The sequence below is a fragment of the Oryctolagus cuniculus genome, chromosome 9 (assembly GCF_964237555.1).
Source record: "Oryctolagus cuniculus chromosome 9, mOryCun1.1, whole genome shotgun sequence".
NCBI lineage: Eukaryota > Metazoa > Chordata > Mammalia > Lagomorpha > Leporidae > Oryctolagus > Oryctolagus cuniculus.
The window spans coordinates 77,378,915-77,406,350 of NC_091440.1; the positions used below are offsets into that span (position 1 = coordinate 77,378,915).

Consider the following 27,436-nt stretch of genomic DNA (forward strand, 5'->3'; position numbering starts at 1 on the left):
ATGACTGATAGTCTAGTTGCACTGCTGGTTTCCTTCAAATTGCGGGACTAGTCTTACCTAGTACTGACATTAAATGTTTTGTTTCATCTTTACAATCCTAGCTATTACCCCGGTCCTCTAACCTTGTCCTTTATATATGCATGATCTAGTGAAGTGGAGTCTTGGGGAACTAAGAAATGCAGAACCATCCTCTAGGCCCATTATCACAGCAGCAGCTGTCCAGCGAGGAGGAGGGTAGTGTGGAGTCCAGACCAAAGCAAAAGAGCAGGTCTCAGAGCAGGCTGTGAGCTGTGGAGCCTGGGGATCTCAGTGGCTATGAGGTAAGGACCCCTGTCCTCCCACATACACACTAGCAATGGAGGTGACCCTTCCTCTGCTGCAGTGCATCCCACTATCATCAGCGTCACCTGGCGCTTTGCTAAAAACACCGCTCTCTGGCTCCACTCCTGAGAGTGGGTGTGGCCAGAGAACCTGTGTATTTTCCAAGCACCCAGGTTATCCTTCTCATTGAGAAAAGGACACAAACTGCCCTTGAGGATGTGGCCCTTGCGAAGGTGGGGAGAGGCTGATGTTTGGCTCAATATTATTAACCCTGTTTCAGAGAATGCAGAAGTGAGGCAATATACATATATGCATCTATACTCAAATATATAGGTGTATCACTCTATATTTAAAACTCCTAGGACAAGTCTTCTTTCTGTCAGAGAAAATTGTTGATCACCTTTCTTAAAAAAGCAAAGCAAAGCAAAACAACAACAACAACAACAACAACAACAACAAAAAAAAAAACAGAAAAGAAACCAGGCTTTCAGTGGGCTCCAGTTTTTTATTTATAAACCCAACCTTTCTGAATCTCTTAAACATTACAAATTCATCTCAAGTTGTACAATTCGTTACCTTAGCAAGCTTATAATGACAAATCTCATTTTATGTCTTTGAATGTTGCTTGCAATTATGCTACTTAATGCTGAGGATAAGACTCTCTGTGGCAGGGAGGGATCGGAGCAGTATACAGATTGAACAGGATTTGATTTTATTAAAGTAGTTTTGCTGTCAGAGTCTGGATAGCTCTTTCAGAAGGAAAAGCTACACAGTTTTCCCTTAGGAGGGATTCTACTCAGATTGTCCTATTGTGTGGTTTGTCCTTTGATTTTAAAAAACACTTCACCCGTGTCCTCTTCCTCTTCCACTGCAAAAATAGGACAAGATTAATCAAAGACCAGAGTGATAATAGAGCTACCTCTTGTAATTCTTTGTCACTTTCACACAACTTTTAATTGGAAGAATACTAATAATGATTGAAAAGAGTTTCTCTATTCCAGTTTCTATACTACACAATGTCACCCAACCCATTGTCACCCTTCAACATAGGAACAGAGGCAAACATTTTACTGATTTCATATTTTGGGGCAGCAATTCTTTGCTGGCCTTATGGTGTTTGGGGACTTCAAAGAATGGTTCTGGTAGTTTTATTCATAGTTACCAAAAGAATGGTAACAACTAATGTCTTTCAGTTGGTTAATAGATGAATCAGCTAGTGTACAACTGTACGAGAGACCAATTAGTAACAACAAGGACTGATGTGTGTAGTGACATCAGTGAATTTTAAGGACATTACACTGAGTGAAAGAAGCCAGACTGAAGCAGATCCTGCACACGGCAGGGCTGCATTTAAAAAATATTTTGACAAAGGCAAAACTACAGGTACTGAAAAGACATATACGGTTGTCCAAGGCTGATGGTAGCAGGAGGAGTTGAGTACATAGTGACAAGAAGGGAATTGGGGGTAATGAAAATGTTCTCATCCTGATAATGGTATATGTCGAACCATTCACTAAAATGGTAAATTTCACTCCAATGACATTGCTTCATATTGGGAGCAAGAAAATAGCAGGAACAACTTTGATATAAAAGAGTTAAATGTGGTCTGATTAAGTGAGGCTTATGGTTTGGAAAGCAGCAGCAGCTTTCTGTGCCTCCTTACTAGTCCTCAACTTTCTCAGCATTTCAGGGTGACAAAGATAGGTCCTGTGAAAACAGTAGGTTCTTTCTCTCATACAATCACCAGTGAGAGTGCTGACTCTCAACCCACCCAAAGCCAGGGCTGAAGCTCCATTGCTTCAGTCTTAGACGTTTTGCACAAGGAACGATCAGGTTGCTATATGGATGCAATGGCCTCTGTAGGTTAAGTGCCTGAGCCCATTTGTTTCTAAATTAAATAGAAAGTCTTATTTTGGGAAGCTGTAGTTTGTTGGCCTGCTCTTGGTTTTAGAAGCAACATGACTTCCTTGGCATTCCATGTCTGTGCTCACATGTGTGCTTCATGAAATTCCATGTCTGTGCTCACATGTGTGCTTCATTTCATGGACAGCCACTTGCTTCTCCTTACAACTTCAGATGAATTTGGCTGACCACAGCACGGCAGCTCCCACAATCACCAAAGCTCCCAGCAGCTACACAACTTGAGTGTCTACAATTCTTAAAAAAATTCACACCCTGGAATCCTAATGCAGAGTATTGTGTTGACATACAGCAACTAATTATCAGAGATGTATAACATTTATGGGATATATAACAACACATATATTAGCAAGTTAATCTCTAGGTTTTGCAACTTGGTGAGGGTGAACAAATATCTGGCATATTGGAACCTTGATACAATTCTGCACAAAATGATGAGGACCATGAAACGGAATAAAGGAACAGACACAACTGTAGGAAGTATATTACTGCATAAAATAGACTAAATGACTCTTCTCCCTATACTTAATTCCTGCAGATAGAAATTACAGATATAAGATAAAACTTGGTTTCTCTTCTGGTGCTGTTCTTAGTAACAGTAACAGCAGTTGCCACAAAGAATTCCACAACTAAGGGACATTTTGACTTCAACTTAAGTAGAAAAAAAAAGCCCAGGAGGCACAAATACATTACAAACAGCATCAGAATACATATTTGTCTTGCTAGTGAAAGTTAAACTCCTTCAAAACTTTTCCAAATGACTTTTATCTATCCATAAATGTGATCTTCATATGTTAAAATAAAACTAAACATTTAGCATATTTTACTCTCAGTTTTAGAAATGTTACACATTAAATGTAAATTGCCTCTCTTCTTAATTCAGTGACTCCACTGTCTCATTTAAATAGGGAAAATATCTTCTAAATAGTTCAGACATAATTTTGTCAGTTTCTGTTGATCTCACAGTTTCATCAGAGAATTAAAGCACAAGCCCAGATCCAGCCACTGGAGGCTGCCTCCAGCTAGTCCACAGCATCCAGCAAAGTGAAATGACCTGACCCACCACACTGAAGAAGCCAGCGCCAGATTTTTCCAGGGCTTGGTATGAAATTCTGCACCTCAAGGTTTGCCCCCACTTCTGTCAGCATCAGCCTCTCCACTCAGATGCAAAGCATTGTGAATAGAAAAAACAGTGGAGATGGAGGAGAAGGGAAATGGGTCAAAATCACACAGGTCTTTTCTTTCCGGAGGCAACACGTCTTATGAGGCTTCCTATGAGGAAAACCCAAGCTGTTGCATTCTAGGATTCTTCCATTTTCTTCAGGATGAAAGATTTGAAAAAGTGGACCTTTGAGAGGAAATACTGCAGACTTCCAAGTTGGTGAAGGAACTTCCAGCTTCGCTTGGGTACTCTGGGTAGGAAGAACTGGAGGAGATGATGTTTTTGAGCCTTTGAAGGGCAATGATTAAAAGCAGAAGCAGAAACGCTAACAGGCTGAGGAATATGGACACGTAGATGTAGACATTTGACAGGTGCCCCGAGGATGGGTCCACCGAGGTGGACAGCGATGTAGGAAATAGCTCTAGGAAGGTGCCATTCTCCACACTGCCCGCCAGCCCCGAGGAAGGGTCGTGTTCAGGCATCTTGAAAGGGAGGGTGAAAGAACGAAGGAGTATATTGAAAGTCACAGCTTCATAAAAGGGTTAAAAAGGATGCACTTGACATTGTCTTTTTGTGACAGTGTCCATAGAAGTTGTGGGCTGGTAACTCAGAGCAACAATGCTTCTTGGTTTTCAAACAAAGACAGCAGAGGATCAGGTGTCCACTGAGACTGCAAAAACAACAGCAGAAGGGAACTTAGTGAATTCTTCAGAAAATATCACTTAAACCTAATTTTTAGTTTTAATTTAAGTAAGGCTTAAAGATAAAACCCACCGGGGGAGGGAAGAAAAGGATGAAATAATGACCTGAGAAACAAGTGATGTTTATGTCTTCATACTACAATGGTGATAGAAAAATGAGCTTTTATTTTCTCTTCACAATTCCCTAGGTGCCAGGTTTTCCCAAGGAATTAAAGAGAATGTAAAAAAGAAACTATGTTTCTGATGTGCTCCATCTGCTGTGATCTCAACAGATGGTACAAGTGGGTGCTCTGAGACTAGAAGCCACAGAGTTAGCTCTAAACCCCCTTCCTCCAGAAAATCAATTCCCCACATTCTCCAGCCCCTCTGGGATAGTTCCTGACCAGCGTTTTCCCATAGTACACTTTGGAGAATCACTGCACATGTAAATGTGCTGTATGTTGAAGGTTCATGGTATACTAATTTGTTTAAAAGAATTTTATTTCCCTGAATTCAGGGGTCATTTCTATGACTTATATCCAGAAAAACCCACTGTAAGTTGGAAGTATCATGAGTCAGGTGAGTATTTAGCCCCGAAGTTAAGCTCCTACTTAGGGTGCATGTGTCCCACATCAGAATTCCTGACTCTGGCTCCTGAATTCAGCCTTCTGCCGAAGCAGACCCTGGAAGGTAACAGTGATGGCTCAAGTCGTTGAGTTCCAGCCAACCATGTAGGAGACCTGGATTGAGTTTCTGGATCCCGCCTTTGGCCCTGACCAAGCTCTGGACACTGCAAGCATTTGAAGAATGAACTAGTAGATGGGAGCTCTCTCTCTGTCTCCCTGCCTCTCAGATGAATAAGATAAGTTTTAAAAGTTAAAAGACAAGGAAATATCATTGAAACAAATGCATTGAATCCACCTAGACTACTGCACATCCTAGGTTAGCAACACAGTGCACACTGCAGTAGCATGTGACAACTCCTGATCATGGGCTGACTGGGGCTGTCCAGCATTGTGAGAGGATTGGACCACATATCACTAGGCTGAGAAAAGTGCAAAATTCAATATTCAAAGTATGCTTTCTACTGAATGCTCATGGCTTTCCCACCATCGGAAAGTTGAAAAATCATTAAGTGGAACCGTTAGGAGCGGAGGACCATCTGCATTTGTTCTCTTTAATGGGCCCAGGTGCTTTGTTGTATATACTTTCAGTATCCTAAGAAACTTCAGATTAACTCCTAAGAACTAAGCCTGGATTCTCACAGAGAATACTAGGTTTGCTGTCAAGAGGTTTACATTTGGCTTGCATTTCCCATTATCTTTGGGAAGTTGGGCAAATGACCTGCATTTTCTGAGCTTCACTCTTCTCCTCTGTAAGATGGTACCACACCTGCCCCATCTCCTCGCTGTGTTGCGCAGAGACTAAGATAACAGGTAGGGAAGTACACTGGTAATGGCAAAGGGCTGGGCCAAAATTAGTTCAGTGTGGATGTGTGATGTGTGTATATGTGAGGTGTGTGTGTGCAGGTGTGGCTGTGTCTTTGTTAGTAGTGGGGTGTATGTGTCAGTATTTCAAGGGTTGTGGAGAGGGAATAATTTCCTCTAGTCAGGCATGAAGGATTGCTGTGCTCTGTTCAGGGATGCAGCCTGAGGGAAAAGAGCCTCTCTGGAAGAATTCTCTGCAAGATAAGCTGTTCTTCCCAGCTCTGTGTGGCAGTCCATCACTTTGTTGTAAATTTCTCAATCTGGGTGAAGCACAGGAAATATATAATAGGAAAACTTCACTCAGCCTGAGTTTCCCCTTCCTAAACTCTACCTTGCATTTTGCCTGGAGAATTTGCCTTTTCCTCCTGGTCTTCAAATCTAATTAAGCAGCTGATTTTTTGAGTGGTTGACATTTGCTGCTGTCAGACAGAACTGAGCAGCTCTGAGGATCCCAGGGAAGGAGGGACGGCTTCGGGGAAGGCTGTCCCGGCGGGTGCCTGGCAGGCTGAAGCATCTCAGTGAGCTCCGCTAAGTGGGCCGGGGACGCTGTCTCAGTGGTGCCTAAAATGACTTGGCTCCCACTTCTTACTTTGCTTTGCGAGGTGATTTTAACGCCATTAGGCTGTTATAGGCATCTAACAACCCTTAAAAAGAAAGGAGTCACAGTGGGACTGCAAGTATGTTTGTTACGCTGACTTGGCAACACCTTGACTTTTCACAGCAGTAAATGTTCCAGCCGTTCATCTTTAGAGAATACAGCCAAGTGTCTCAGAGGCAGCAAGTGCATGCATGGGAAAGAAGACTAGGGTAGGAATCTCATAGACTGCCTTGGAAAAATACTCAAAAGGTTCTGGTACAGCCTCCTAAGCATGGCCGAGGAAAGAGGCAAACAAAGCAGCTCATTGATTTGTCAAATGTAACAGATCTAATTAGAAGACAAGCCAGGGCTTCAGGCTTCGGTCCAGCCTCACCCCTAACACCATCTGGTCTCAATGTTTGCATTGCTTTGGAGCTTCTACCATTTCTTTTCTAGCATGGACCAAGAAGGTAAAGGATATGCATCTTGTCAAGAGCTCCTCATAACTACTTTGTAGGACAGGTAGAACACAGATTATTCCCATTTTGTAGCTGAGAAGACTGAGGTTAAAGGACATTGGGATTTACTCAAGACACACAGCTAGGTAGTGACAGAGAAGTGACTGAAATGCACGTCTGAACTGAATTCTTGGTTTTGTCAACTGTGAAAAACAGTACTTTTTCACTTCTTGAAGAGAGAAAATGTGTGATTTGGATAATTAGCTTTCATCTGTCACTCGCTTTGACCAAGCCCACAGTCAGCCTTGACAATTCAGTTTTCTCGTTTGCGCGGTAACATCCAAATTTGCTACTTCTTCAGGTGGGCCTGAATGAAGATGTGACAACATTTCCATAAATACAATTAGAGAATAATAAAAGGCCACCCCCAGTAAAGTGTGAGTGGTCAGACAGCTCCTTCTGAATATCTAGAAACATCAGAGGAACATTCACAATCTCTGCTGGTCTTGCAGTTCTGACATGCTAGTCATTGATGAGCCAGAGTTGGCTGATATTTCTAAAGCCACCCTCTTGGCTACCCACATCTGTATCATTTCTAGGAGTGGGGCTGCAGACATGGACAATGTGATTGTGGTATCAGCAGTTCTGTGGCAAAACTCAGAACTGGCTACGAGGCCACCTGTTAAAGCTAAGATACCTCTTCACTGGGTAAGTATTCCAAGAATATTTTTTACTTTTTAGACTGCCATTTAAAAAAGTATTCCTTTTATGTATTTGAAACTCACAAATTGGTTTATTCCCTAAATGCTTGCAGTCACTGGAGCTGAGTCAGCCTGAAGCCAGGAGCAGGGATCTCACTCAAGGTTTTCCATGTGGCTGGCAGGAACTCAGCTATCTGGCCTACCAGCTGATGCTTTCCAAGGTACTTGTTAGCAGGAAGCTGGAATTGGGAGTAGAGCCGACACTAGAACCTAGGCACTCTGATATGAGATATGGGTGTCCTAAGCAGGGTCTTAACTACTATGCCAAATGCCTGCCCAAAGATTCCTTCTTTCAGACCAAAAGTCCACTCTGAGCCTCTACTGTCTATGGAGTAATCCTCAGGAAATGAAATTAAGAAGATTCGGGTAAAGAACCTGATCTCGCAAGTGGTATTGGAACAACAGAAAGAAAAAACAAACAAACAAAAAAATGAAATCTTAAGTCCTCAATTGACATTTTACAATTAAGTATCTTCTCCCTTAAATATCCCCTTCCAAATATTGCAGGTTCAATTTCATACCCAGAGTTCTTCTTAATTTAAAATGACAGCTATACACCAGTTTCATTTCATTGCTCTACTCTGAAACAATAGAGTTTGTGCACTATTAGGGATGGTCTTAATGCGGCAATATTGATTTTCATTTCCTTATTGAAGTTTAAAATATTGGCATATTTTCTTTCTCTTGGGTACATGTTTTATTTGACAGCAAGCATCTAGTGCTCGGAATGAATCAAATTGTATGTGGCCAGGCAGTGCGACAGGTGGTACCTCAGAAAGGAAATCAAATGAGTGTGTTTCAGGTGACGCTTCGTGGGCTCTGCCTCACAAACAGATAAGGATTAAAGTAAAGAAGAAAGAAACTTCATCTCAAATGCATAGCCTTGACCTGTCTCCGGGCAGCACCAGCAGCTTCTCATTTCGGGTGACACCTAAAGTCATGTGGGGATTTTGATGCTTTTTTTTTTTTCTGAGCCATCCTCAGAAAGTGATTTTTTGAGAAAGGAAAATGAGACTTTTGGATTACAATATTATAAATGGAGATCTGCGGCAGTGTTTTAGCTCATGGTTAGCCAGCTTTCCTTTTGTCTTTTGGAATACAAAACTGCTGGGATGAAGTCTCTGTAAAGCAGTGACTACAGAGTGGGGGTGGGCGTGGGACCTCTCATCAGGAGCCCAGTGGGATGGGGGATGGGTGGATAGCACAGGCACGGCAGACCTGGGGGACTGCTCCTAGCCATTCAGCACCATGTCACTGCGACTCCTCCTAGAGAACAGAAGCTTTGCTTCCCATGGGTGATTATGAGGACTGTAATGTTCTGGAAGAACAAAAGCACACAAAAATCCATTGTCTGCCTTGTCCCTGGTTAAAGGCAGAAGGGCTGACTAGCCTCATCTCTAAGTCCCTTTATATGAGCACTGCAAGTCCCACAGTGGAGACACAGCATGAGGGCACAGCCTGTATCATGGCCATGATTTCTGGACTACGATGGCTGATAAAACAGCCTACCAGTCAGTCCCAAATGTGGCAGGGCAATTTTGATTTTGTGCCTTTATTCATGTACATCTCTAAGTGAATAACAACTATTTAAAGGTTTAAAGTTTTTTTTTTTTCTTTGTGGAAAACTGGGACAAGCTGCTTTGTTCCCCTGCAGACATATTTAAGGAGTGACCTGGTTGTTACCATGAATGTGGCTATAACATTTCATCATTATTAAGTCGAGCTGTGTCATACTCTGAAAGGTGGTCCCGTGGGCAGGCATTTGGCCTAGTAGTTAAGTTGCCCGCATCCCACATTGAAGTTCCTGGGTTTGATACCCAGCCTTGGCTCCTGACTCCAGCTTCCTGTTAATGCATACCAGAAGAAACAGCAATGATGATCCTGGTGAGTAGGTCCCTGCACCCATGGGGCAGAACTGGATGGAACTCCTGGCTCCATCTTTGGTCCAGACCAGCTCCGGTCACTGGGGAACATTTGGAGCCTGACCCAGTAGTGGGGGGTGGGGAAGAAAGAGAGGCTCTCTGTCCATCTCTAAGAATAAATAAATATATAAAATATATAGAAAAGAACTATGAAAATGGAAATTTAAGCAAATGAAAAAGGTAGGCCTCCCCAAACTACTAGGAAGAGTTTGATAAAGTATTAATAATGAAAGAAAAAAGTTCTTTTTCCCGGATACAACCGTAAAAGTTGATATTATACTATAATTAATGGGTCCAGATGATGATAATGTATTAGGTGCCTTTCTCTGTGGAACACATAGAAACCACTATTTCCAGAATACAAAAGGGGCCTTATCACATCTGAGAAAAGCTGTTTTTAGTTCTCAGAAAATAGCATGTTTGATATAAGACCTTATAGCCATTCTTTTACCCTTTGCACAATAATCTTCTCTTAATGCTCTCTCATTACCTGATGGCCTTTTAGGTTATGTGAGATGAGAGAAGATTGGTGCTGACAAGACACACTTCCAATCTTCTGCGGTAAATATGCACTGCAGTCAATGGCAAACACTTACCCCTGGGCTTGCAATAATCAAAATAAAGTTTATTATCCTATGTGCTATCCTTACTCCAAGTGGATACAGCTATCCATTTACTTGCCTACAGAGAACTGCCCTTAACAGAATAATACTTTGGGAATCTGTACTATTGTGTGACTCCTTCTATCAGCCCAATAAAAGCCATAACCACATTAAGGCAATAAACTGCATTTATCTATTATCACATATTGGGTTACAGGGAGATTCTGAATGGGGCATTTGAATTCATGGACCTGGACTGGGTAAGTGTAAGACAAAAAATGAAAATTTATAGTCTTCTTGACAACAGTTAGAATGAATCATCAGGAAATTTGGAACATTTTCATAGTACGTTGGTGAAAAGTAGAGAAAAGACAAAGTAATAACTGAATTATCAGTGATGTATTTTAACAATCACTCAGGGGCAGGTCATTAGGTGGCTTTGGAGTCAATCCCATCATCTTCATCTCCCTCTCCAAACTAATGACTTTTGTCTACCTGATTACTCTCAGGGTCTGCAAAATATTTCCCCAGGAGGAAGAAAAAAATTAAATTATATTCAGAATGATTTTATATTAGACAACTTATTTTGACTTCATTCTTAAAAGTAAATTATCCACATAAGTTATAATTCTATAAATGTTCAGAATACCTTTCCTGAAATACAGAAAAGCTCAAGAGAAGTTAAAGAAAACATAAGACAGTACTTCATAAAGCAGTATTATCATAACTGTTTTGACCTGTAAAGTCTCAACAGCATGAGGTATGAGTCCCTTGCATTTAGATAGTACTATTTTCCTGGGAAAATTGAACTATAATTCTTAGTACATTTTATTATATTTATATTTCACAAGAAGATTTATCTCTAAAATGACTGAATAATAATTTTTAAACAGATACTATTTTAGAATAAGGTATATGGTTTAAATGGGTAGTTTTCTAGATTAAAAAAAAAAAAAGAAGTTCAAATGCAAAGCCAGTTCCGAGTATATCATTTTCATGATTCTTTTATGGTGTTTAGAAAAGACAAGGAGAGGACTCCCTGCACCTCCCTGCACTCAGGGGACATTGGACTCATCTTGGCCAAAGTAATTCATCTAAACCAAAAATTAGCAACTTGAAGATTGAAGAAAGAGTGAGCCAATTGGTTAAGAAGTAGCAGAATGATGAAAGCCACTTTTAAGGAGCAGGAGAAAAGGTCATTGGCTAAATACTTGATTGAAAGAAAAAGCAAACAGCAAGAGAAATACTGATTTGAAGATCACAGGCAAGGTCATAGTGAATCAGCAGAAAGAAGGTAAAAAGTAAGACTGGCTTTTTAAGGTGTTGCAGCATTTTTAATGAGGGTTGTTGGGTTTCATTCTCTCCCTCCCCCAACTCTGATCATTTCCAACATTTTAGAAATGTATTAATAGAAACATTTCTAAAGATTCTCAGTGCGGCTAGAATTGATTAAATCACAGCATTAGTTTACAAAATGGCTTGCTTATTTTTAGCAAACCTAGACAAATTTTAAAACATTCTCATTAAACCATACTGTGGTAGGATGAAGGGATGGTGTTTGTACTTTTTTCTAATGTGGCTCATTTTGTCTCTAGAGTTAAAATAATTTGTATCCAATATATATATTTTTTCAAATCAGGAAATTCTCGTAACTGTCTCTTTACATAGTGTGATATTTGGCAGGATTTTGTTGTTGCAACTTAAATTTTGTGATTGTCATAAATTCTTATGAGTGAGTGAGTCAACCAGAGATAGGTTTTTTTTTTTTTTTTTTTTTTTTTTTTTTTTTTTAATCCTTATAAACCAGAAGGTATCTTCAGTCCTCAGGGGCCTTTGACTGCCTCTAAGACTGCTCTAAAAGAGCAGGGAAGAGCTTGGAGATATGGTTTTGACAACCATGTATGAAGCCCACCCTAAATTTAAGCAGATTACTCAGAAGTGGGCAGTGAAGGGCCATTAAGCCACTTGATAAGAGAAAATGTGAGATTGTACCACTTACCACTCACTCTTTGCCAATACCACTCTTTCTTTTTTCTTTTCTTTGTACTACTACCTCCCTCTTTAAATACAGCCATTACTCAGTTCATAGCTTACTGTCATCTTGATCCTTTTTTTATTTGACAGGTAGAGTTATAGACAGTAAGAGAGAGAGAGAGAGAAAGGTCTTCCTTCTGTTGGTTCACTCCCCAAATGGCCACTATGGCCGGTGCTGCGCCGATCCGAAGCCAGGAGCCAGGTGCTTCCTCTTGGTCTCCCATGTGGGTGCAGGGACCCAAGCACTCGGGCCATCCTCCACTGCCTTCCCAGGCCATAGCAGAGAGCTGGATCAAAAGTGGAGTAGACTGGACAAGAACTGGCACCCATATGGGATGCCGACGCCACAGGTGGAGGATTAACCGAGTGAGCCGTGGCACTGGCCTCTTGATCCTTTCTTTTTTATCTCCATTCCAGATTCTACCTCCTTCAATCTTCCATAAACATCCAGGCTAATGTGTTCAACAAAGACCTTTCTTTTTGTGTACACTCCTGTAACTGCCAATTTGTGTGTGTGTGTGTTTTCAATTTACAACAGTGGATAAACAATCAATATTTAATTCACTCTGAAACTTATAACAAAACTTTATTTCTTCTTAAAATCTCTTGATAATTGAAGCAAAGAGAAGAAATAAACATAAATTATCTAATGTACCCAATTCTTTATTTTTGCATGTAAGAATATGCCAAAGAGTAATTGCCATTATCTATTCATAAAACCACACTTGTAGGCACAATTTGAAAGGAAAAATAATGCCATATGATGTCTAAAAAGAACTTCAGTTTTAGCCAAGCAATCAAGCAGGCCACCGTATACATCTATCTCTATTGACATCTATACTCATGTATTTGTTTCAACCATGGTGCTTTATAGACGATTCTTATAAAAAGGATTAGAACATTACAAATATGCATGAATCTTATGTGTCTTGCATTTTCCCAGCAGAGACCCAAGCTCACAGTCTTTCAATTAATGATATTTTAAATCAAGGCATAGCATTCACTTGAATTAATGAGCCATCCTTTCTTGTAATATAACTACAAATAGCATCCTAGTTGATTATACAGTCCATAAATTGTTCATCTTGCCTGGATATTAGCCTAATGTTTAGGACAGTATATACATGTGGATTTTGCCAAATAAATGTTCTCATTCTTCTAGTCTTCTATGGCTGACAGTCAAAGCATTATGATGCTCTCCACAGTAAAATGGGTATTTAAAAAGAATAATGCTTACTAATTGGCAGCTTCTGCAGCCTGTTTTGGATCCATCCAGTTTTGGCCATTTGAGATTATTTAGTAGTCTGCTGACTATTCAGAAAACAAGAGGTAAGATGCAGATTTCATGACTTACCCCTTAATGCAATGCAAGATCTTTGCTGGCTCTTGAATCAATTTGAGGGGAAAAAAAAAAAAACCCTTGTTATAAAAGGCATTATTAGGACCACTGGGGAAATCTGAGTCTAGAATATACATTAGATAAAGGTATTAGATCAATAATTAGATTTCCTAAGTGTGATATAAGGGAATGTCCTTGATCCTGGGAAGTGCATGCTGCAAAACATAGCCATAATAAGTCATAATACTGGCAATTAACCCTCAAGTGGTTTGGCCAAAACAACAAAACCATACACACATAATAAACATATGGAAAGAAAGATGTCAAAATGCTAACAACTTGTTAATACAGTTGAAGTATATACAGGTCTTCATTGTTACTATTCTTGCAGCTTTTCCATAACTTTAGAATATTTCAAAATACATACTGAGAAAAATGATTTATTTTCAACGATATCAAGAATAACATGTTTGGAATAATATGCAGGATATCAGCCAAAATGTTAGAAACTTCTAAAGTACAATGATGTAAACTTGATTCTTCAATAGGCATGGTTAATTCAAATATTCATATTTGCTACCTCCAGCAGGTAATGGTCGCTAACCTGCAGGTACTTCTGATGAAGCACCAGGGAATGTCTCAGGGAAAGTTTAATATGTCAGGAAGCTGGATACAGGGTGACAGGAGTTGTTGCCTGAAGACCAGGAATGGTGACTCTATTCATGACTTCACTTTCGTCAGTCTCCACTGGACTGAAACCTTCCTGGGCTTCCTGGAGCAAGGAATCCTGTTACATTTGTCTTACATCATTATTGAGCCATAGAGGTAGCCAAGGACATCTCTCCTACTGTTTATTTTTTTTTATTTTTTATTTTATTTTTTTGACAGGCAGAGTGGACAGTGAGAGAGAGAGACAGAGAGAAAGGTCTTCCTTTTGCCGTTGGTTCACCCTCCAATGGCCGCCGCGGCCAGCGCGCTGCGGCCGGCGCACCGCGCTGATCCGATGGCAGGAGCCAGGAGCCAGGTGCTTTTCCTGGTCTCCCATGGTGTGCAGGGCCCAAGCACCTGGGCCATCCTCCACTGCACTCCCGGGCCACAGCAGAGAGCTGGCCTGGAAGAGGGGCAACCGGGACAGAATCCGGCGCCCCGACTGGGACTAGAACCCGGTGTGCCGGCGCCGCTAGGCGGAGGATTAGCCTAGTGAGCCGCGGCGCCGGCCTCTCCTACTGTTTAAATATGCAGACAAAGGCAGGGGCTTTTGCCACAACTTGAGTGAGAGAGTAGTTTTCTAATGATGGCAAATGAGTAATTGGACTGTGAGAATTCACATCACCAATAAGGTCCAGTTTCAAATTAGGGACTATGGGACACAACCACAATGGAAAAGCTGTACAGGAGTGGAAGACTTCACTCAGCCAGTGGAGCCTGACATGGTGCAAAATGCAAGTCCTGTAGATCAAAGAACTCACACTCCCAACGACTCTTCAAACTGGGTGCCACCTCTTGGATCACACTGGTTCAGGTGAGATCCCTGGTGGAGCAAGAAGTTAAACTCAGCCCCCCAAACTGACTTCCAGTTCAGGGATCAGGATCTTAAAACAGGGGTCAGTAAATTATTTGGAAATTGAATACAGTCATTGCAAAATGCAATTGAAAATAAAAATGGGAGGGAGGAGGAAATGATTTTAGACATGCTTCTTCTCAGGCGTTGCCAATCAGATGACTGAGGGTATAGGTAGATATCCTGAAATGATGAGTACTAGATGAGTCAGGTTTCAGGCAGAAGTTACATAAAACACTATCCCTACAGGAGAAAGTGCTGTCTCAAGGCTGTAAAATTACTCGTCTACCTACATTTTCAGGTACATCAGGGAAGGCAGGAAAAAGAAAGAGGACGTTGTGTCCTTGATTAGGAAAGCATGTTCCCATATGAGATTTCTTGAGGTTCTGCTAATCCTTGGTGTGAACACCGCAGCAGAGCCTGCCTGAATGAGCCCTCTTTCTCTCCTAGGCAGCACAGTGAACTCAAAAGTCTGCTTAACAAAGAAAATATCTCCATGTTCCTCCTAACATGGAACAGAATGACATGGCAGGCTATCAAATGTGGGAGGAAGTCCCAACCTCAGTAGCCTGTTGTCATTTTAGATAACGACCCAAGACCAGACCTGTCAAAGACAATATGGAAGCAATAAACAAGTGCAGGCTCACGTTTTCCCAGAGTGTATTTCAACCTAAGAATGTAGGGAGGTAAAACTGAAAAATAATTGCAAATTATTTGTAGAAAACAGACCACCACACTGGTGATGTATAGAATATAGTCTTTAAAAATAAACATAAAAGGGTTTGTAGCCAAGAAAATAAGAGTGGCCTCCTATATGTGACTTAAATGACTTTGCCTTTGCCTTTTATCAATCTTTAGATCTTCCCATTACCTTTTGAGGTTCTGTGTTCAGTGTGTTTTATTCAGTTGTAGGAATAGTTTTGGTCAAAAATGCATTCATTTGTCACTCGCCATTCTGATTAAAAAAAGATTTATTTATTTGAAAGGCAGGGATATGGAGAGACAGACATACAGAGACAGAGAAAGAGAGAAAGAGAGACAGAGACAGAGACAGAGACAGAGAAAGATTTTCCACCTGCTGGTTCACTCCCCAAATGACTGCAATGGACAGGACAGGGCTGGGTCAGGTAGAAGCAAGAAGCCAGGAACAACTTCTGGGTCTCCCATGTAGGTGTCAGGGGTCTGAGCACTTGTGCCATTTTCTGCTACTTTCCCAGGTACATTAACAGGGAGCTGGATTGGAAGTGGAGCATGAGAGACTCAAATTGGCACTCAAAGGGGATGCCAGCATTACGGGAGGCAACTCAACCTGCTGTGCCATGATGCCGCCCCCAATTTGTGTGATTTTTAAGCCAGAGATTTCTAGCTTATTGCTATTTTAACATTATGTACCTTCTACTGACCAATATGAGATTTCTGCATATGATTTCAACATGTCTCTGCACTGTGACTATAGAGTTTATTATGGGTCTCTAAGATTTTAACTATAAAGAAGTCAACTTCTGGATAACTGAGGGTTGCATGATTTATATATATAATATAGGAAAACCCCTTATAGTACTGATGAGAAAGAAAGTTTTAAAGGATGCTTTGGTTGGTTTTAATTTCATATAAGCACTAGGATTAAGGGGATGAGAGTTAGCTACTTCTAGAGACAAAGACATATTCCCTAATAAGCTGAAGCCAAAAAAGGATAATTTTGACCAGATGTCACTTAAACATTCACAAATGATTTCAAGTAGAAATAGGTGAGAGACAATGAAAACACTAAAAGTGACTCATGACTCCTACTAGAAAGAACAACTAATTGTACAAAGAAGGGTCAGTGATGTTATCTTTGGTAAGGAAAAGCTACATATTTTGATGCATTCAATCATTCATTCAATAAATACTTGTTAACTATGTACTAGAAGGAGTCAGATATGATAATTCTCTGTATTAGTATGCTGCACCTTTTTTAAAGATTCATTTACTTATTTGAAATGCAGAGTTACACACACACACACACACACACAGAGAGAGAGAGAGAGAGAGAGAGAGCGCGGGAGGGAAAGAGAGAGAAAGAGAGCGTATCTATCACTTGCTGGTTTATTCCCTGATGGCCACACAACAGCCAGTGCTAAGCCAGGCTAAAACCAGGAGCCAGTAGTTTCATCTGAGTCTCCCACGTGGTGCAAGGGTCCAAGCACTTGGGTCATCTTCTGCTGATTTTCTGAGGCCGTTATCTGGGAGCTGGATTGGAAGTGGAGCAGCTGCCACAATGCTGACCCTTAATTTTTATAATTACTACCCTGAGAAAGAAATATAAAGGCCCTCTCAATTATTATCTTTCCTACATTTTTTAAAGCTTTATTTTATTTATTTGAAAGATAGAGTTACAGAGAGAGGTAGAGACAGAGAGATCTTCCATCCTCTGGTTCACTCCCCAGATGGCCACAATGGCAGGAGCTGTGCTGATCCAAAGCCAGGAGCCAGGAACCAGGAGTCAGGAGCTTCTTCTGGGTTTCCCACGTAGGTGCAGGGGCCCAAGGACTTGGGGCATCTTCAGCTGCTATCCCAGGCCATAGCAGATCGCTGGATCAGAAGAGGAGCAGCCGGGACTAGAACTGGTGCCTATATGGGATGCCAGCGCTTCAGGCCAGGGCTTTAACCTGCTGCTCCACAGTGCCAGCCCCTATCTGTCCTACACTATATGTCCCATCTTGTCTGGCCACAGGCTACTTTTCCTGTTTCATTTTCCCATTGTATCTATGACTGTTATCAAACTTTTGTCAATTTCTCAACCTTTGAAAATGTATACATGTAATCTGGGGTGGGAATTTAGCCTAGCGGTTAAGAGGCCTGTGAGTTTGGTACCCAGCTCTGGCTCCTATTCCAAATTCTGTGAACACATTTTCCAAAGTAGCAGGTGATGGTGGCTCAGGTTCCTACCACCCACTTAGGAGAATTTGATTGAGTTCTGAGCTTCAAGCTATGGCCCCCACTGGTGGTCACTGGGTCAACTGGGGAGTGAACCAGAGAACAGCTCTTTGTGTCTCCTCTGTCTCTCAAGTAAGTCAATAAATAAAACATTTTTATAAAATTTGTATTAAATTTTATATTATATTATCCACTACATTTGTATTTGTCATCTCCCTAATGTAACCCCAGCCCAATTTTATTCACTTAAAGGGCCCACTGCAGCCATTCCTCTTCAGCACTATCTGGTTATTCATTCATAACACACATCCCCACCAACCCTCTCTATGCACACTTCTGGTTGCCTCACCTGCAATCTCAAGGCAATTTTTTTTAACTTTTTACATTAGCATTTCTCATTTTTTATTATACTTGTGTTTATTTACCCTTATGCCTGCTTTGATAAGCTGTAAACCCCTATGGTAAAGAACCAACATTTCACTTGCCTTTACATACAGAGACCATCACAGAGTATAGAATAAAGATAACGAGGGGGATTGAGGGAGGGAAGGAGGGAGGGAGAGAAATATGGTTACCTTCTTAGAGTTGTACCTAGGAAATACGTGAAATCTGTTTTCTTTATATTAATAAAACATTTAAAAATAAATAAAAATAGAAATTCAATAAATTTAGAAAATCATCAAAAAAGATGATTATTAAGGATTTGCTGAATGATGCCATTAATGAAAGAATAAACAAATGAAGAAACTTGAAGCTTTGGAGCTGGTACTGTGGCCTGTGGCACAGCAGCTTAAGCCACTGCCTACAGTGCTGGCATCTCATATGGATGCTGGTTTCAGTTCCAGCTGCTCTACTTTCTTTTTAAAAAATTTTTTTTATTTGACAAGTAGAGTTATAGACAGTGAGAGAGAGAGAGACAGAGAGAAAGGTCTTCCTTCCGTTGGTTCACCCCACAAATGGCTGCTATGGCTGGAGCTGCTCTGATCCGAAGCCAGAAGCCAGGTGCTTCTTCCTGGTCTCCCATGTGGGTGCAGGAGCCCAAGTACTGGGGCCATCTTCCACTGCCCTCCTGGGACACAGCAGAGAGCTGGACTGGAAGAGGAGCAACTGGGACTAGAACCCAGTACCCACATGGGATGCCGGCGCTGCAGGCAGAGGATTAACCAAGTGAGCCACGGCACCGGCCCCAGCTGCTCCACTTTCAATCCAGCTCCCTGATAATATGCCTGGTGAAGCCATGGAAGGTGGTTCAAGTCCCTTGGCTCCTGTCATCCATGTGGGAGGCCCAGAAGAAAATCCTGATTCCTGGCTTCATCTTGGTCCATCCTAGGTTGTTGCAGACATTTGGGAAGTGAACCAGTGGATGGAAGATTCTCTGCCTCTCTCTCTCTCTCTGTAACTCTGCCTTTAAAATAATAAATTATTTTTTTCTTAAAGTAGCTTGAAGCTTCTTGGAGAGATAGGCTATATTTACTTTTTATTGGCAAAAATATTGAATGAATGGTCTTTATAAAATCATAAAGCATAACTATATAAAGAGTATAATAAAGAATAATGATGCACCCTCCCTGCATTTTACAAATATTTTAGCTATGGAAATAAATCTAACAGTTTCAAGTTCTGGAGAAAAACTCTGTCCTTACTTTTTATTGCATTAATCATTTGTATATTTCAATGGTATCCAACATGGGGCAGGCATTTGGTATAGTGGTTAAGACATTGCTTGGGATGTCTTCATTCCATACCAGAGTGCCTGGGTTCAGGTCTTGGCTCCACTCCCAATTCTAGCTTTCTGATTATGAGCACATAACTGCAGCAGGGGGCAGCAAGTGATGGCTCAAGTAGTTGAGTCCCTTCCTCCCATGTGGGAGACCAAAATTCTGGCAGTGAGTTCCTTACCAGTCTTTCTCTTTCTCTCTCTCTCTCCAGTACCTTAAAAAAAAAAAAACCCACAAATTATATAAAATAAAAATCCAACATAGGCAAGATTTTCTTTGGTCAAGCATTTATCAGGATAATTGAGTAAATGCTATAAATACTGAAATACATTCTTGTGAACATACCTCTAGGGTTGGAACAAATGTATTGCCAAGAGCACAATAAAAATTTTAAAAAATTATCATAGTTGATTCAATGAAACACTGATTATAAATGAAACAGACAACATTTTTTTTAATTTAAAGTATTCTTTAACTTAAATTTCATTATACTTTCATCCTTTGAAAATTTCAAATCCCTTATAATCACAACCTATGACATTGTGCTCATCTGTGGAGATAAAGAGTCAAGGAAAATATCTACTTTATGATCAATGTAGGGAAAATTCACTATAATTTCCTACAATGAGGACTATGATATGCCAGAGTACTGTTAGCTACTCTACATCAAGTCTAAACCAAACCAAATCAAACCAACTCAAAAGATTCAATAGAAATCAGTGCAGAAAAAGAAACTGTTTTCATCTGTATACATTTTTTGACTTGAGCATAAGTGCCACTTCAGAGATCAATGCTACTCAAAGCAGCCACTTCTCTCCCTTGGTGATATTTTGTTTACAAGGTCCTGTGAGAAAAAGAACTTGCAATAAATACTACTTCCTTCAATAGGAAAGTCTTTCCAGAACACAAAATAAAATAAAGCCAGCTAAACTACAGGAGCGTGATTCCTGCATTATTTAATTTACATTCTAGCACAAGTTCCATACCTCATTACCAATAAGTAGCAATTAAAAGACAAGCATGGGACATGGGTGTGTAAGGAGTATTCCATGCAGATCATAGCCATGGTGACATGAGTAGCAATTCCCAGCAATACTATGCTAGGTAACTAATCAGAAACTTTAGTTCCTTAGCAAAAGAATAAGAAAAATAAAAACAGATGAGACAAAAAAGAAAATTAATATTTTATCTTGTCATTCATTGTACAGCTAACTTCAAATATATATCATATATCTAGTTGATTCTTTATTCCCTTTATAGTGTCCCCTCAATATTAACTTTCTGCAGTTTAAAAAAAAACAAGCAAAACAAAACAAAAACAAAGACTGAACAAGCAGCAGTAATAATAGAAGGAAAAAAATCCTTCATAGAATCAGAGAGCAATAAATCCTTAAAATCACAAAAACAAGGCCTCCAAATGTAAGCAAATGTTGACAGAAATATTATGTGCTACACACAGAGAAGATACTCTGAATGTCTACTGCTTGTTGGTTTATTTAATGTTTCCCCTTTTGCCCCAAAATGTACAGCTTTAAAGGCTGAGAATGTACATAATAAATTTTAAGATCTTGTCCTTTGGAAAACTATCAGACAAGATCCATATACAAAGTGTATTCTGCAGCTAAATGTTGAAAATATCAAAATGCCCAAGAGTCAGTGACTGGTTGAATAAATGAGAGAAGAGTCATATAACGGAGTATTAGGATACTACTAAACAGGACTATATTTTCTAATATGGAAAGAGGCTAGACATCAAAAAAGTAAGCTTTAGAATAGTGCATAGTATGATTTCATTTTTGCAAAACAATGACTATTACTACTGCTAATACTACTACAAACATAGACAAAAAATTTCTTTTTTTAATTTTTAAAAAATTTTTGTAAGGAATACAAATTTCATAAGTTCAATTTTAGGAATATAGTTATTCTTCAAACCATATCAGCTCTCCCACCTACACTCCCACCCTTCTTCCCCTGCCCTCTCCCCTTGCCATTCCCATTCTCCATTAAGATTCATTTTCAATTAACTTTGTACACACAAGACCTATACTAAGTAAAGACTTATACTAAGTAAAGACATGTACTAAGTAAAGATTTCAACAATTTTCACTCACTCACACACACAAACATACACACAAAACTGAGAGCTGTTTTTACGGTTAACTCTCAATACAACTCATTGAGGACAGAGGTCCTGCATGAGGAGTTAGTGCACTGTGACTCCTGTTGTTAATTTAACACTTAACACACTTATGTGGCCTGTGCCTCGGCTCTCTAAGCTAACCCTCTGCCTGCGGTGCCGGCACCCCAGGATTCTAGTCCCAGTTGAGGCACTGGTTCTGTCCCGGTTGCTCCTCTTCCAGTCTAGCTCTCTGCTGTGGCCCGGGAGTGCAGTGGAGGATGGGCCAGGTCCTTGGGCCCTGCACCCACATGGGAGACCGGGAGGAAGCACCTGGCTCCTGGCTTCGGATCAGTGCAGCGCGCCGGCTGTATTGGCCACTTGGGGGGTGAACCAATGGAAAAAGGAAGATTTTTCTCTCTGTTTCTCTCTCTATCACTGTCTAACTCTGCCTGTCAAAACACACACACACACACACACACACACACAAAACACTCTTATGTATGACATCAGTGAGCACTGGAAGCCCTTGAAATGAGCTGCCTAGGCTATAGGCTATGAAAGCCTTTTGAGTCCACAAACTCCGTCAGTATTTGGACAAGGCCATACAAGACACCATGGCAAAAAATGTTCTACATGAGGGGCTGGCGCTGTGGCATAGCAGGTAAAGCTGCCACCTGCAGTACCGGCATCCCATATGGGTGCCGGTTTGAGTCCTAGATACTCCACTTCTGATCTAGCTCTTTGCTATAGCCTGGGAAAGCAGAAGATAGCCCAAGTTCTTGGATCCCTGTACCCATGTGGAAGACTGGAGAAGGCTCCTGGCTTTGGATCGGCACAGCTCCGACCATTGTGGCCAACTGGTGAGTGAACCAGCTGATGGAAGACCTCTCTCTCTGCCTCTCCTTCTCTTTCTGACTTCCAACTAAATAAATAAATCTTTAAAAAATATGTTCTACATGAAGGATCTCAGTGTGTGAGACCCCAGAGGAAAGAAGTAGCAATCAAAGAAGGATGTACTTTTCTCTAAAGGGAGGAGAGAATTTCCACTTTGTTTATGGCCTTGTCCAAATACAGACACAATTTCAAATCCAAAACCAGCAAAAGAAAGCAGGAGGTTATGCAGCAGGCTGTTATGTTTTTGTGAGAGGGTGGTATTAAGGAGCATGTAAATATCCTATTTTGTGCATTTCTGTATTTGAATTTTGATACAAAGAACATACATTGCTTTATAATGAGAAAAAAATAAAGATATTTTTATTAAGAAATAGAAAAAAATTAATTATAGCTGCTGGATATTAAGCTCAGAACTCTTCATCTCTTCCTCTTCTTCCTCCATTCCTTCCTCTCCTATATGGTTTATACTTAACACAGAGGCCGGCACCGCGGCTCACCAGGCTAATCCTCCGCCTTGCGGCGCCAGCACACCAGGTTCTAGTCCTGGTCGGGGCGCTGGATTCTGTCCCGGTTGCCCCTCTTCCAGGCCAGCTCTCTGCTGTGGCCACGGAGTGCAGTGGAGGATGGCCCAAGTGCTTGGGCCCTGCACCCCATGGGAGACCAGGATAAGTACCTGGCTCCTGCCATCAGATCAGCGTGGTGCGCCGGCTGCAGCGCGCCAGCCGTGGCGGCCATTGGAGGGTGAACCAACGGCAAAGGAAGACCTTTCTCTCTGTCTCTCTCTCTCTCACTGTCCACTCTGCCTGTCAAAAAAATAAAATAAAATAAAAATAAAAAAATATACTTAACACAGACCTTTGAAATGGTTCACTGCACCATTTCCTCGAAAATGTAAGGTTCTCAGGCTGCGGCCAGAGAAACAGTCTTCCCAATAGAGTTGAATTGCTGTTCGAATTGTAGTTGCATTTTACGGGACGTTGTGAATGTTCTATTTAAGAAATGACAAGAGCATACCCTTTTGCTATAATCCTGATCTCACAGAAATTGAAAATGAATAAGAACCAAACAAAAAGCTGAATTGGCATGAGTTGATAGAATATCAGGCACTCCTAATCAGTATCAGGCTACTGTGGCAAAGTAATCAGGAAAACTGCAATTTTAGCTTCCTCTGGGGAGTGAATCTATGTGTTGAGTCAATTGAGTGTGTGTTTTAGCTGTGATTTATGTTGGCTTCCTGTCTTTCTGAATTTGAAACAGGTTCTTAGAGCCACCTATGCTTCTGTTTCCCATCGAAAGTGGGGTTCAGCTTCTTTAAATAACAATTCCACGTTTACATCATCCAGACTCTTTCACTGTTGTCTGGAGAATATCAGCATCAACATGGAAGCTCATAATACAAATTGTAAACCTAGACTAACTAATCTTGCATCTTAAGTAGCTTAATAGATGGGAGTTTAAATGTGGGGAGCTCAGGAAATAGTCACGACTTATCCTATTCCTGGCATGAGTTTGAGGCATGGAGACATTGGCATTGTCTCGGATGGACTGTGTGATTTCATGCTTAGAGATACGTGCTAAAGATACTGGCCATTCACACAGAATCTCTATCTTCTTTTATTTATTTATTTTTAATTACCAAATTTAGTAAAGGCTAAGTGATGACTATTTTTCTGGTTCCATATGTGATCATGAGTGTGGCCATATTCCCAATTTTTGAGGGAGGTACTCTGGGTTAGGAGACAGAGCATCTCAGAGCACCATATCCTATGGACACATCTGTCACAAAGCAGGATGAGAACTTAAGGACCAGCAGAATTTAGCTCAAGTGGCTTGTAATGCTGCACTGGAAACGACCAGTGAAGGCACTGATGGACTTACTAAATTCCAAATCAAAGGCTGGACTGTGTATGCTTACCAAAGACTCCATCTAAGCATCTGGCATGGGTCTTCTAGGATATTCTGGCAAGAAGCAACCCTGCCAACTCATGCACTTAAAGGCTGGATGCTTCTTTGTTGGATTGCTTGTTCCATTAACCAACTTCAAGGCTTTATTATTATTTTTAGCTGTTATTATGAACAAAATGAAACTTGATAGAAATTAGGCCTATGATGCTTGATGTTAAGATATGCTCCATGAATAGATAGTTGGAGAAAATGGCAGGCTTCTTCAACATTATGTTTCAAGCTCTTGGTTTAACTGAGCACAGGTTTATTGAATGGCTCCTGGGTTCCAGGCCCCAGGCAAGTAGGACCTACACAATGGCTGACATCAAGGACCTTTCAGAAAGGTATTTTCTTCAGGTCCAGAATTTATTGTTTCAAAAGCCCAGATGAGTAAAACACAAAAATTTGGCATTATTTTATTTTATTATTTTATAAGCTTATACAAACTTTTTTATAAAGCACAAAAAGAAAAGTATTAAAATATAAGTGCAGGGAGAACAAGCTAGGAGAAGAGTTATTATCAGACAAGCTCATATGATCAAGAAGAGGCCAAATCAGAGAATTTTGCCTATGACAATGTTATTCTTTTATTCTTCTAATGAATATACAACTCCAAGTTTACTTGATGATTAGTATGATTAATTGTGCTTACCAACCAGCTCTGTCATCCCTCATCTGCTCTCATTAAAAAACAAAAACAAAAACAACAAAAAAACAAAGAAAAAGAAAAAGAAACACTGGAAAAACTGCAATAAATCATCTGGTGGATTTGATGCCACACACAATCACACTGTTATTTATCTGTTAACACTTGACATGCCTATGCACATCATAGACATCTAGGAAAATATCTCTAACTAAACTAACCAGCCAGGAGAAACGGAATCAATTCTACCTTACATTAAGCTTTTCAAAGCATTCAGTATTATGTGGAGAAATACATGATACAGATAAGATACCGCAAACCCCAAACACAAAGCATCCACTTTCTAGAACTCTGTGTTACAGAAAACATTTCTGAGGGTGGCTGATGACTTACCATCCTGACAATGCCCTGCGTTTGAAGGTGACTGGGGCATGGCCCCAGGGAGTGCTGTCAGTACAGTGCTGTGACAAGGCAGCCTCACTCACAAGCACTTCAAAAAACCATTTGCTTTAGGAACCAACTATGGGCTGATGATAAAGGGTGGGCTGCTTGAGGTGGTGTCAGGGGATGAGGCACCTCTATATTTGGCAAAATGATACACATACAATCACAAAATAAGATTTAAAAATCTCCATGTGCCTCACAAATAAACTAAAACACCCAAATTAGTTGCATAATTAAGCAAATTAAATATAATCTTTTTAATGGCACGTGTGTGTGTGTGTGTGTGTGTGTATTGTGTATGTGTTCTAAGGTGGGTGCATTTGGCAACAAGACAGCATTCAGAGGTAAAACCACTAAAGAAAAGCCTGCCTCTTACTTCGCCTCTTTTCCTGTTGCTGGGCCCCTGTCTGACCAATGGATCCGGGAAATCTAAAGCGAAAAGCGCTGGTTCCCTGGGTGGGCTCCGACCGGTGCCTGCTGCCCACCTGCCCGATCTTTGCACCTGTGGTGTGGACCGTACCAAATGCGATGGCTTGGAGATGTTATCCAGTGATGGAGCCGGCCATTCACCACAAAGAACGCCCGAAGTAGCCACTTTAGCAGAAAATTTTCCGAAGGGAAGTGAACGCACAGAGGAAATGAAGGACATTAAAAAACAGATCCCGTCTCTGGAGTGTTATATGGAACCCGAGCGCCGCAGGGCCGGGACATCTGGCGGCGCAAAGCGCTCAGGCACACTCCCCTAGGCGGCTTCTCCCCATGATGTTTCTGTGAATGAATGCTTCCCTCTGCTTCCCAGGGGAGGGCACATTACATACCCCCCCGCCCCATCAGAACTCAGTTTGCCCGCAATTCTTGCCCGCAGCAGGGAAACGCAGCACGCCAGCATCTCGGACCCGAGCGAAGGGAAAGGTCGCTGCTGCCCTTACTTGCTTGGTTTTCTGCCAACTCGGGAAGCCACCGCTGGGGAACGCCAAGTGTTCAGCGCCAGGGAAAACTTCCTCGGATTCGGAGCCACCCGAAGACGGGTGAAGACTCAAGGGAACACCGCCCGGTGCAAGCCTGTCGGCAGCGTTCGCACCAGGAGCCCTCCGGAAGGGACAGGCGACCTTAGACATTCAAATAGGCGCAGCGCAAACCCAAGAAGGACGATCCCCCAACCCCCTCCCCGACTACACACCACAAAGCCACAGAGGCACAAACAAAATGCATCTAGAAATACACTCTGCAAAGTGCGGAATTGTCTACACCTGCACGGAGGACTGGCTCTCGCAGCGGCGGACGCGACAGCAGACCTTCCTGGCTCCCCATGTCCCGGACCGACGCTGTCGTCTCAGAGCCAAGGGCACTGCTCACCGGCCCCTGGCGGCTCCTTCTGTAGCCCGCAGAGTGCCCCCCAAACCCGGAGAGTCAGACTGCTCCTGGCCTGCAAAGATGGGCTTGGGGTGTTCCCTCGCCAGGAGCTCGGGTAGGAGCAGAGCCTGAGGCGCGCGAGGCCACCCCAGGCGAGGAGTCAGGCGTCCCCCGCAGAGGGCGAGACCATCCTACCCCCAGCGCTCTGCATCCCGCTTGTCTCCAGTTCCCGGCTCCTCTGCTTCAAATCTCGGGCCCGGTTGGGAGCCTCTTACTGACCTGCAGGTAGGGCGAGCTCCGACGCTCGGGTGGGGCGGCGCCCTAGGCTGGGCGATCTGCACCCGTTCTGCGCTCGGCGGGAACGCTCGGCGCAGCGCGCGTGCGGGCGCACCGGCAGGCAGCGGGCTCAGAGGGACTGGACCTGGGGCTGGCGGCTCGGTGCAGCCCGTGCCTCGTCCCTCCGCCCCTCCCGACCCGCGCAACCAATGGCCGAGATCGGGGCCCACTCCCTGCCGCCCCCCAGCCGCTGCTTGGGCGGGTGCTTGGCGCTGGGACAGCACCTCGCTGGGGCG

At 41.9% G+C, this 27,436-nt stretch overlaps 1 protein-coding gene across 2 annotated transcripts; it reads right to left on the reverse strand.

The window, feature by feature from the left end:
* Nucleotides 1–806: 806 nt before the first annotated feature.
* Nucleotides 807–27,436, reverse strand: SERTM1 (serine rich and transmembrane domain containing 1). 2 transcript variants are annotated; one of them, XM_017350177.3, is made up of 2 exons: nucleotides 27,144–27,436; nucleotides 807–4,073 (listed from the first exon to the last, which is right to left on the reverse strand). In XM_017350177.3, exon 2 carries the CDS (start codon nucleotides 3,883–3,885, stop codon nucleotides 3,562–3,564), a length of 324 nt encoding a protein of 107 aa, XP_017205666.1. In that variant the 5' UTR covers nucleotides 3,886–4,073; nucleotides 27,144–27,436; the 3' UTR covers nucleotides 807–3,561. The 2 variants fall into 2 exon arrangements, with proteins under 2 accessions (XP_017205666.1, XP_069905110.1); XM_070049009.1 differs by lacking the exon at nucleotides 27,144–27,436 and adding an exon at nucleotides 26,762–27,112.